At 41.3% G+C, this 12,329-nt stretch overlaps 1 protein-coding gene across 1 annotated transcript; it reads left to right on the top strand.

Moving 5' to 3' along the window:
* Nucleotides 1–3,289: 3,289 nt before the first annotated feature.
* Nucleotides 3,290–6,679, top strand: LOC124143071. The gene is made up of 2 exons (XM_046511864.2): nt 3,290–3,569; nt 6,245–6,679. The coding sequence occupies exons 1-2, from the start codon at nt 3,290–3,292 to the stop codon at nt 6,631–6,633; spliced, it is 669 nt and encodes a 222-aa protein (XP_046367820.2). The 3' UTR covers nt 6,634–6,679.
* Nucleotides 6,680–12,329: the final 5,650 nt, after the last annotated feature.

Here is a 12,329-nt window from a genome sequence, read left to right as displayed (position 1 = left end):
GATATCTCAAGTTGTGTCACCCATTCTAAACGGTAACAAAGATATCGTTTAACGTATAGGCAAATATTAGTTTTAAATCTGGCTGTCAATTAGGTATTAATAGGGATGTATTTTACAAGGCTATCATATCTGATCTCAAAAGTTAGGTATTGTCTATGGTTATACATTGTAATTATGTTTCAGTATTCTAAAAACAGAAGCTTATATGATGGGGTGATTTTCGGATGAAAAATAATATAATTGTATTTCCGAGACAAAAGTTTGATTAGATGTTATATTTGTAATAATTCCCTTATGTTGAAATATTCTGAATCTCTGGTGTGTAGGGTTGATTTGGGTCGGCCATCCAGGAACATAGAGTTGAGGCCTGCCTCGCCTATTGTTTCGAAACGGCCCAGGCTTCCTCCAGATGTAGTTTGTTTTGCAAAGTCTTGTGTCTGAGGGGGAGGACTCATATATTTTGGAGAAGATTATTGATTCGCGAGATAATACAATAAAATTTAAACGTAGATCTACGTTGTAGGCTATTTGATCAGCTGGTTAAAGACAGGCCTCAATATGAAATTTTTAACAAAACTCGGGTTCATGGTAATCAGAGGTTTTCGTTTTGTCCAACCTGCAAGGTGTTTATATTTTAATTTGCTGTAGTCGCCCTATCCAAGTTTAATTTCTCAACATCAATTATTGTTGTTTCTTCCTTTATCGGCATTGTTGGTGCAGATGTGTAGATTGTTCATGCTCTGCGATAGAATTTTTCAGTGATTTCTGATGATAAATGAGGCGAAACCATATGATGTACTTTTGTTTCCTTGCAATGAAATATCTACACAAGTAGTTATAGCCCGTACCCTGGTATCCAAGCCAGCAGGAGTTATCTCCCTTACCGGAGGTACCGCCATATTGGATTGGCAAAGAGGGGCATGCTGGGTGGAGGGAGGGGGAAGGAGGAGGGTTTTTGTTGTTGTGGTAGGCAAAGTAATGATTAAAGCGTTCTTTGGGGGGGGGGGGGGGGGGGGGTGGCCCCGAAACAAACTGGACAAGGTTTGTCTCTGTTTTACATTACTTTCCTTGATCTCGAGACTAGGTAATAATACGGTCCACTCCAACAGTCGGGTACGTCAATTCCGCGTTGTATAGGTCGTTGTAATGCAGCAATAGCCTGAGACTTGTTCTTTAACCAGTGCGGCCTCTGCGATAAAATCGTCTCCGATTCATCAGGTTTGTAGGCCACTTCTTTCCACGAATAGACTTTACTCATCCGAGGACATTGTTGACTGTTGCTCTGGCACTTCATACAGGTGTATCGAGACGACAGTCTTAATGGTGTACAGTCAGTCTTAAGAGGTGTACAGTCAGTCATATGGGTATACAGTCAGCCTTACATGGGTGTACAGTCAGCCTTACATGGATGTACAGTCAGTCTTATATGGGTGTACAGTCAGCCTCATAGATGTGTACTGTCAGTCTTAAGGGGTGTACGGTCAGTCTTAATTGGTGTACAGTCAGTCTTATAGGGTGTACAGTCAGCCTTACATGGGTGTACAGTCAGCCTTACATGGATGTACAGTCAGTCTTATATGGGTGTACAGTCAGCCTCACAGATGTGTACTGTCAGTCTTAAGGGGTGTACGGTCAGTCTTAATTGGTGTACAGTCAGTCTTATAGGGGTGTACAGTCACTCTAAAGGGGTGTACAGTCTTATAGGGGTATTCAGGAATCCATCACGTCAGCCATGTTGGTGGTCAAACCGCGTCTTTCTGTCTGTGGCCGTTGCCTTGTTCATTCCCTCTTCCACAAGTTCAATCGGGTATCCACGGGATTGTAGATATGATTTTAGTTCTGCAAGTCGTATGTTCCTTTTAGACATATTTAAAACAATCATGCAGATGGAGTGCTTCTTTTTGTATGAATCGGGTGACAAGATGAAAGATGTAGATACTGTTTAGTATATGTAGGCTAAAAAGTATAGATCTGTCTCTAGATCACTTTCACATAGTTTAATATGTTAGCAAGCTTGCATCTGGTTCCTGTGGCTATACTTGTGTGGGGCTTGCTTGGGAAAAGGTGATGTTGTCGGATAGGTGGTGTTTGTCGAAGGATGTTGGTCAAGAGTTGGCAGCTAATTTTGTTGGAAGATTTCAAGCAGTTTGTGCGTTCTGAGATTAAGACTTATTTGGATAAACAGAAGGTGGATCAGTTACAAATATCTGCAACCTTGACAGATAATTCCTCGGTTACTCACAAAAATAACTTTAGGAATGGTCAGGGTACTTCCAGGTCAGGTCAGTCGGGTAATTCAGGTCAGAATTGGTCAGCTACTTCTGTTCAGACGGGTTCGATTACTATCAATTCAGGTAGTTCGTTCCCTAGGAAGTCAGATACCTTAGTTGGTTTGAAACAGGATCCAGGTTTGTCGTCAGGTGTTGTATGTAAATATTGACACACGGCAGATCATCTGATTTCAACGTGTCGTATACTCAAAGCCAAATGATGATCACAAACCACTCCCCATGCTTTTGTCCCAGTGTAATCTTATGTCATCAACACTGAGGATGAGTATGCGAGTGTCTCCTGCTGTTAGGGAGGAGTAATTAACCTTAATTTTCAAAAGGTCTGGCATTACTTCAACTGGATAAATCAACATTATGGCCAATTACTTTTCTGAGGGACACGGGGACACTCAATTCGTTACTTTGGATGGCGTCCTCTAGTTTGGGTAGTGGTTTCAATAGAGGGTATTGGAGGAGTTACTGGTGTGTTAGATGTTTGTGTCAATTACTACTTACGGGATTAAATAAAAGCTTAGAAGCAAGGTTTTACCACCGTAGTTTATCAGTACTAAGAATAAGTTTTCCATTCAGAAAACAACGCGATCTTAGCGCTAAGATGATCGTAACTCCCATACCTTAACATAGACTTACCACAGTCGTAGCGCTAAGGTTGTTTTGAACAACGGCACCTAGGTCTCTTATTACCGCTGGGCCTCATGTTCTGTTGGAAGCTTGTTCAAAGGATAAGGGTCATTGCGCTTCTTATAGGGAATACGTTACTTTAGTCAACATTATTAAGACCCGAGACTATCCTCCTTCAGTTTTGTCCTCTATAGCATGTGACATTTACCTCACAGTTGACGAGAAACGTTTCCTAAAAACATGAAACGCGGTGTGATTCACAGAATGCAATTACCTTCAGCTTGAAATGTTTGGAAATGCGAACACCGCCGCCAACGCTCCATAGTTCTTTTTCGTCTGCGTTTTCCTAAGTGTCGTCTGCTTCATTTGAGAAGAAGATGCGGAGGGTAGCGGATGATGCGATCATGTCTCAGACTGTGATAGCTACAATTTTACTATTAACCTGTTTTGGCGTTGTCTTGCAAGCACAAGCAGTGGACAGTGACAAATGTGTGCAAAGCTTTCTCAACGACGCCGGCGACCTTAACCCTGAGCGTTTCCAAGGTTACTGGTACGCCAGGTACTCTTACCTCCCGTACCGTCCAGGGTTCCGAGCCATGGATACTCAGTCCATCTATGTGTACATGCCAGGATCCAGGCGGTGGAACATAGCAGCGGGTGAGTAGGCTTGACGCAGTAGTATTCAAAACTTGATACTTACGCTGACAGATCCATCACACGACATCTGTGGAGGTGACACAGTTTTCCTGAGAAGTGGCATGGGGTTTAATGTTCAAATCCAACAAAGAAGTTTCTGTTTTAAACTTATTTCTCTTATAAAACATTTTCATTAGTTTTCAGTTTAAGCATTTTGTTATTTTCTCACGAGTTGATTTCAAGATGGTCATCAAGGTAATCATCTAAATTGATAAATAGTAGTTGTTAATAATTATGAAGAATAATCTGGCATAACAAATACATTCTCATTCTCATGTCTTGATGATATATCAAATATCAAAAGACACGTGTGGGATCGACTGTATACCAACTCTCTGGGCAACACGTGTTGCAGATAATCAATAAGGATTTGGGTTAAATGACTCTTTCGACAGTATTTCAGTCATATGAAGGAATGCACGCTTATTGTTTGGGGAAAAAACCAAAGTGGCGCAGATGGCGAACGTCGACCGCTTTGCTTAACTCAAAGAACACGAGTGTTGTATGCTGACGTGTATGCAGCAATGGATATATACACTTGAGTTTTAAATGAGCTTGGATGTTATCAAATAAGAAAAGTATATTCTTTTACAAATATTGCTTTTGTACAAGATCAAAACATGATGCATGATCCCTGTTCTATTCTGTATATACATACTAAAGATGAAAGGTAAATAACAAAGCTAAATAAGACCATTTCCATTGGTACACGTCGTCGTTTGAACCTTATGGTGGTGATCACAATACCAACTGCACCTTGGCTCCATTGAACGGTGACGTGCGATGAAGTGAAGTGGGGCTTAACGTCGCACTCATATCGAGACGAGGGTACACGTGTGTGTTGCTGCTTGTAGTAGTGCTGTTTCTGTAGTGTTAACCCACCATGCCCAGCTTAACATTAATACCCAACCCAGACACATTATACTGACTCCGAGCCGACCACTCCTTTCTATCCCTTTAATATCAAGTACCTTCTGTTAATGTCGTTTGGTATCTGGCGGCCAGGGGGTCGACCCACCGATCTTCCGGGCTTTTTACGATTTGTGTTTGTTTGTTTGTTGTTTAACACCACACTCTATATGACAACGGTCTAAAATAATCGAGTCTAAACCAGAAAATCCAGTGATTGACCTCGATTCACGCAATTGGGATACGACGACATGCATCAACCAAGTCAGCGAGCCTGACCACCCGATCCCGTTAGTCGCCTCTCACGACAAGCATGTTCGCCTTTTACGTATAGAAACAAATACGATTTGTAACTGGTAGGATTAGGAAAATGTTCACCTTTGAAAAAATGGATCATTTAGAGACGATAGTGTAACATGTACCGTTCCGGATCGGGTGGTCGGGCTTGGTTGATGCATGTCATCTTAACCTTATTGCGTAAATCATTACTCAGGATGTCAATAACTGGATTGCCTGGTCCAACGTCGAATATTTACAGACCGTGATATAGCTGGGATATGGCTCTGTGCAGAGTCAAACATCAATCAATCAATGAGTATGCCTTTAAGAGTTAATACTCAACAAGGAAAACATTATTATATTTATTCATCATGGACATATGGGATATCGTATACTTTAATATAGCAATACATTCATCATGGAAATATGGGATATCATATGCTTTAAAATAGCAATACATTCATATGGGATATCGTATGCTTTGAAACAGCAATACATTCATCATGGACATATGGGATATCGTATACTTTAAATTAGCAATACATTCATCATGGATATATTGGATATTGTATGCTTTAAAATAGCAATACATTCATCGTGGACATATGGGATATCATATACTTTAATATAGCAATACATTCATCATGGAAATATGGGATATCGTATGCTTTCAAATAGCAATACCTTCATCATAGACATATGGGATATCGTATGCTTTAAAACAGCAATACATTCATCATGGACATATTGGATATCGTATGCTTTAAAATAGCAATATATCATCGTGGACATATGGGATATCGTATACTTAAATATAGCAATACATTCATCATGGAAATATGGGATATCGTATGCTTTAAAATAGCAATACATTCATCATGGACAAATGGGATATCGTATGCTTTAAAATAGCAATACATTCATCATGGACATATGGGATATCGTATACTTTAAAATAGCAATACATTCATCGTGGACATATGGGATATCGTATACTTTAATATAGCAATACTGCATCATGGAAATATGGGATATCGTATGCTTTAGAATAGCAATACATTCATCATGGACATATCGGATATCGTATACTATAAAACAGCAATACATAGCATTCAATTTTGCACAATGCATGTCAGGTCGATGTTCTGATCAACATACTGACTTTCCTGAGGAGAACACACTGAACGACTGCGTTACCTGTGGAGCCGCCTTGTGGTTGAAGCGTTCGCTCGTCACGCCTAAGACCCGTGTTCGATTACCCACATTGGATACAATGTGTGAAGCTCATTTCTGGTGTCCCCGCCGAGATATTGCTGGAATATTGCTAAAAGCGGCGTAAACCTCACTCATCATCACTGTGTCGAAAACATCGGATATGGAAACTAAAATATAAATTGTGAAAGAACTTCACATTTACTGAATGTCAGTATTTGATTTCCGTTTCCCAGGTGTGAGTATCATTCATAGACTGTGTTACCGACGCGTTGTCAACGTCACTGTCGACAGCCCAGGCACCCGGCTGTTCAAGGAGTTTACCTATTTCCACCACGTCGTTGCCACAGACTACGAAAATTACGCTGTGGTCCTCTTCTGCTCGGGGGTCAACCTCGCCGGCAAATGTGAGTACGGAGACATTCAAACCATCGTCCTCACCCGTTCCCCTCAAGACCTTAGGAAGACTAACGTCTGGGGGAAGGTCACCGCCGACGTCAAAGACTGTGCAGACCCATCACAGTTAACAGATGTTCTCCAAGAACACATCTGCGCATGTCGGGATCCCGATGATTTCACTCTGGGGGTGGGCAGCACGTGCCCTGACAGAGTGCCTAATGTTTAAAACATATCCCTGTCTTTGCATGAATTTGTATCATCATAAATAAAGTTTTTCCTCCTTGATTGATCCTGATCAAATACGTGTTTGAACGTCAAATGGTTGGTTGGTTGGTTGGTTGGTTGTTTAACGCCGCACTCAGCAATATTCCAGCTATATGACGGTGGTCCGTAAATAATCGAGTCTGGACCAGACAATACAGTGATTAATATCATAAGCATCATCCAAGTCAGCGAGCCTGACCACCCGATCCCGTTAGTCGCCTTTTACGACAAGCATGAATTGCTGAAGACATATTCTACCCCGGAATCTTCACGAGTTCAGTGAGTGAGTGAGTGGAGGATTAACGCAATTTCAAAAATCGATGCAGGTGTTCACCGGATAGATGTTTGTTTGTTGTTTAACGTCACACTCAGCAATATTCAAGCTTTAAGACGGCGGTCTGTAAATAGTTGAGTCTTGACCAGACAATCCAGTGATGGAAATCATGAGCATCGATTCACGCAATTGGGATCAATGACAAGCATCAACCAAGTCAGCGAGCCTGACCACCCGATCCCGTTAGTCGCCTCTTCCGGCAAGCATGGTTTGCTGAAGACCTATTCTATCCCGAATCTTCACGGGTCTCCACCTTGATGAAACATACAAGAAATGGGTGAGTGATCTAATGGAGATGAACCTCCGAGGCAGACACAAGTCTGCCAAAACTAGAGGTCAATAGTGTGAGCATCGATCCACGCCGTCGTCGTACACAACCCGAAGGTCGATGATGAGGCATGTTCAGTCGTTTCACCCATGATAAATACCACAACCAAATGAATCCGATCTTACCTTTATTTTGGACCTGCAACAAACGCAAAGCGGCGATTCTACTCCGTTGTGCTTATATCCTCATGGAGGATTCCGGGGCAAAGTGGGTCCCTCGCATCTCGCAAGATGCGGCTAAAGAGGATAGGGTGGTCAGAATCGGTGACCTGCTGATAGCACGTCATTTTGTCCCGCGGGTTGTTGTTCATGTTTTTAGTCACTGGTTTTCCTGGTCCAAACTCGATCATACCACACAGGCCGATCCGACTATACTGGAATATTGTTATAACCATCCAATCATTAGTAGACAAACTCCTTCGCAGTGCCACCAGGTGGCGCTCGTGTCTCGCTCCCTTTACGTGCTAGCAAGAGAGGTACGAGTCTTTGTTTGTTGTTTAACGCAGTACCTAACAGTATTATGACGGCGGTCTGTAAATAATCGAGTCTGGACCAGACAATCCATCCACTGACATCATAAGCATCGACCTACGTAACTGGCATACAAGTCATGCACCAACAAAGTTGGTTAATGGTCAACATGGGTTAGTGGCGAACATGGGTTGGTCACCTGGATCTTCACGAGGCAGGTACGAGCGACAATGGCACCGCTGTGTATGTGCTGCTGCGATGTGGGACTAAGGCCTGATCTGGCCAGGAAATATTGAAGTTCACAGACTAACATGTTGTTTATTTCGTCAGAATGTAGGCCATCGGTCAAATACACAACATGCAATTGTGAAGAGAATATATGGATGTCAACTTCGTTATAATGAGGAACACAACGTTTCGGAGTATATGCTTACTCCTTCATCAGGTCCAACATGGGATTGCCTTAAAGGTAGGGCCAAGAAAAATGGGGCCGGGCCGGGCCCGCGGGTAATACTAAAAATGGATTGCAGAATAATAAAACGAATCATGCATATCTAGGCAGATCTCAAATGTCCACTAACGTATAGTTTGGCTCATTGAGTTTGAATCAAAATGCATCTTCGACAATGTAATAAACTGATAATTATGACTATATACCGTGAGTCATCGTAGAAAAGTCATTGTCCTGACTGTGTGTTTTCTTTGATGAGAAAGTTTCTCACCGACCTTAGCGTGGAGGGGTGTGATGTCCTGGGCAGGAAATCAAAGTGTTTTGACTGTTCTTCTTTCATTAATTAACGTGTTTGGCATACCTAATTAACCTTTTCTAATTCATGTTAAACCAACACAGGATGTTTTCTGGAAGTTGATATTCGCTAATGTCATAGGGCTGACACGTCACGTGTTAGTAACTGTACTAGCACTTCTAAAGTTACTAAACATTCTTTACACTTAAAGATTAGTATTATATCTACCTATATGCTACTTTAGTGTCTCATATTGCGGTAGTTAAACAAAACACGGTGCTCAAAGTGAAGCCCTTTTCCCTCTACATTCTCAATGTGCTTTATTAGAAGTGATAGGTCTGTGCTCGGTCAGACTTGGCCCGGGTTGTCAAAATCAACACGCAGTTGTATCATCAAATGTGTTTGCATCAAAAGACTAGAATTATATCTACCTACATATCACTTTATAATGTCACAGTACACCGCATTAAAAGGAAACTGGTCCGTTTACGTACTTTTACTGTAAAAATCTTTTACTCAAGAAAATCTGTCACATGTGTTTGCCCCGACTCGACCCGGGCTGTCAAAATCAACTTAAGCCTCATATATTTATCTTGACTTGAATTAAAATCTATAGATTTGTATTATATCTATCTATATACCACTTTATAATGTCTCAGATCGCGGTATTTAAAGAAAACAAGGTGCTCAAAGTGAAGCCTCTTTCACTCCACGTTCTCAACATCCTCAACATAGTCTCAAGTGTTTTGTCTGTGTTGGGTCCGACTTGGCCCGGGCTGTCAAAATCAGCTTTAAACACACAAATGTATCATCAAATGTATTTACATCCATAGATTAGTATTATATCTATATGTATACCACTTTATGATGTCACAGTATATCGAATTTAATGAAAACCGGTCCGTTTAAAGGCAAGCACTTTTACTGTACTTTCTCAACAATATCTTTATCAGAAGTGTTCCGTCCGACTTGGGCCGGGCTGTCACAATCAACTTAAACCTCACAGATGTAACATTAAATGGATTCACATCTATAAACTAGTATAATATCTACCTATATACCACTTTATAATGTCACAGTCCTTCGTATTTAAAGAAAACTAGGTGCTCAAAGTGAAGCCATTTTCCCTCTACATTCTCAGCATTGTCTCTATTAAAAGAGTTTGGCTTGTTTGATTAGGTGAGACACTTTGGAATTCAGGATAAGCTTCTCCCTCAGCCCTGCTTAATGTTTCTATTATATATGTGTGTGTTTAGGAAAACAGGATTATCTGAGACAGTTGTAATCTGCCATACCGCTAGAATACGTGCTGCATTTCCGAGCAGCCACTTCCGACAAAGCTCGTACTGTGAAAACACACTTCTTTTGAACCTGACTTGGACCACTATTGTCGTGATGGTCAAAAGACGCCGTCAATTAAAGTGTTTAACCACCCAGGCCAAATTGGCAAAAATAACTCAAGAACAATTTGGAACAAACTTAAATCACTTAAAGGGACCTTTCGAAAATCAGCCCAACCCAACTTCAAAAACTGCCAATAAAGATAAAGCCAATCTTATAGCAGCCCACTTTGCCAAGGCCAGCAGCTCCGCCAACTAACTAACCCCCCCCCCCCCCCCCCCCCCATTCCAAGACACAATAAAAAAGCACACACACCCCCTCCCCTTACGAAAAACGCCCCTGGAAACACGCAAAAGTCATACCAGTCCTGAAGCCGGGCAAACCCCCAAACGACCCCGACTCCTTCCGCCCCATATCTCTAACCTCCCATACATGCAAAATCCTTGAATCAATTATCAATAATAGACTCAAGCATCACATCTCCATAAACAGACTAATAAGCCTGGACCAGAGCGGCTTCACAAATAACAGACAAACATTAGACCCCATTATACACCTAGAACAAGACATTAGGACAGCGCAATCAATGAAACAATACACCCTGGCCATCTTTATAGATTTCAGCAAAGCTTTCGACATGGTTTGGCATAACGGCCTTATAAAAAAACTTGAAAACAATCACATCAATGGGAGAATACTAAACTTCATTCACTCTTTCCTAACCGACAGACACATTACTGTTAAATCACATCAAACCCTATCCGACACCCACCCCATTGAAAACGGCACACCACAAGGAAGCCTCTTATCGCCAACTCTATTCAATTTTATGATAAATGACATCTTCTCAAATTCCAATAATAAAGAAAAAATCACCACAGCAAAATTTGCAGATGACGTTTCCCTTTGGACTTCTTCGTCATCCATTAATTTAATAAAAACTAGAATGCAATCTGCTCTAAACAATATCCAAAAATGGGCTTCCAGCTGGGGATTCCAAATCAACACCAAAAAGACATTTGGCATGCTCTTCAAAAAACAATATATGCTAAATTATACACCCAAACTTCACCTTAACGATAAAGAAATTACATACCAAAAAGAAGCTAAATTCCTAGGGGTTACATTCGACCAACATCTTACATGGGGCCCCCATATAACAAAATTGGTCAACTCTTGCGAAAAAGATTTAAACTTAATGAGAGCTATTAAAGGGAACGACTGGGGGTCCGACAAACAAACCCTCCTCAACATCTACAAAACACTCATACAATCCAAAATCGACTACGCCGCTCCGGTCCTTAGCGGCATTTCAACTACCAATTATAACAAACTAAAATCAATCCAATATAAGGCCCTTAAAATAGCCACCGGCACCAGGACTGGTACCTCACACCACGCTTTACTACTCATGACCAACACTCAAATTACAACAATATAATCCAAAACACAAACTCGCCATGGCTCAAAACACTTTTTACGCAACACAATTATAAATGTCGCAACTATAACAGCTCTAACCATTTGGACCATATTATATCAAGAATCATCTGCGTACATACCAACCTCAACTACAATCTACACAAACAAGGCAGACACCCGGACGGGAAATGTACATATTGTAATCAACCAGAAGACTTGTATCATATTTGTAACAGCTGACCTTTCTATAGCACCCTTCACTCTGAACTTTATCACGCTATCCCTCCTAACTATCAACAAAACCTCACCCTACTTTTCAACCCTTCCAACCCTATCTACATTCTCAACGCAATAACGCAATTCAGCATCAAAGCCGACCTTATAGACCGAATTTAGAACTTCCCAAACAAATCCAGACAACATAATCATGTTTTAGTAAACAAACACCCAAACTTTCGGATCGGGCTCGAAATATTCAACACGAGTCGCCCTCTCCGACGTCCGTGCCTATAACCCCAGTTAACCATACACTAACTCAATACAGTCGTTAAGCCAGCCGGCGCAAATAACAAGACAACACCGCTCGCCACCAAACCACGTCACATCACCCCCACCACCACCCGGGACAACCGGCTTAAACAGTTCTAACATTTAACTCTTTTTTCTTTATTTATCTATTAGCCATATTTAAATAGTGTAGCCTAACTGCATATCTTCAATAACCCAATATGCTATACCCATACCTCATTGTCCCCCTGTAGAATAGAATAATGGCCCTTAACTCCCCCTCCTATGAACAACACCCACAATAATACTCTCGAAGTACCATCATTAGGATAATTTAGGTTACCCCCCGGCTAGTTACAGTTTCTTGGGTATGGTGATTTTTATATTTAACTTATCCATCCTTACTTCCCCACCTACCCCGTCCGCGAAATGCAATAAATGCGAAGCGGACGTAAAATCTCCAAATCAGTCAGTCGATCCGACAGGTAGAATGATACGCAGGATGCAAAA

Source organism: Haliotis rufescens, unplaced genomic scaffold, assembly GCF_023055435.1.
Source record: "Haliotis rufescens isolate VD_foot unplaced genomic scaffold, xgHalRufe1.0.p SCAF_4, whole genome shotgun sequence".
In the NCBI taxonomy this organism is placed as follows: domain Eukaryota; kingdom Metazoa; phylum Mollusca; class Gastropoda; order Lepetellida; family Haliotidae; genus Haliotis; species Haliotis rufescens.
This window is presented reverse-complemented; position numbering and strand designations above follow the sequence as displayed.

Excerpts from the sequence above, each read along its gene's own strand:
- LOC124143071 (XM_046511864.2), top strand. The coding sequence starts at position 3,290 with ATGCGGAGGGTAGCGGATGATGCGATCATGTCTCAGACTGTGATAGCT. Across the intron at positions 3,570-6,244 it reads GCGGTGGAACATAGCAGCGG|GTGTGAGTATCATTCATAGA; the intron begins GTGAGTAGGCTT and ends TCCGTTTCCCAG.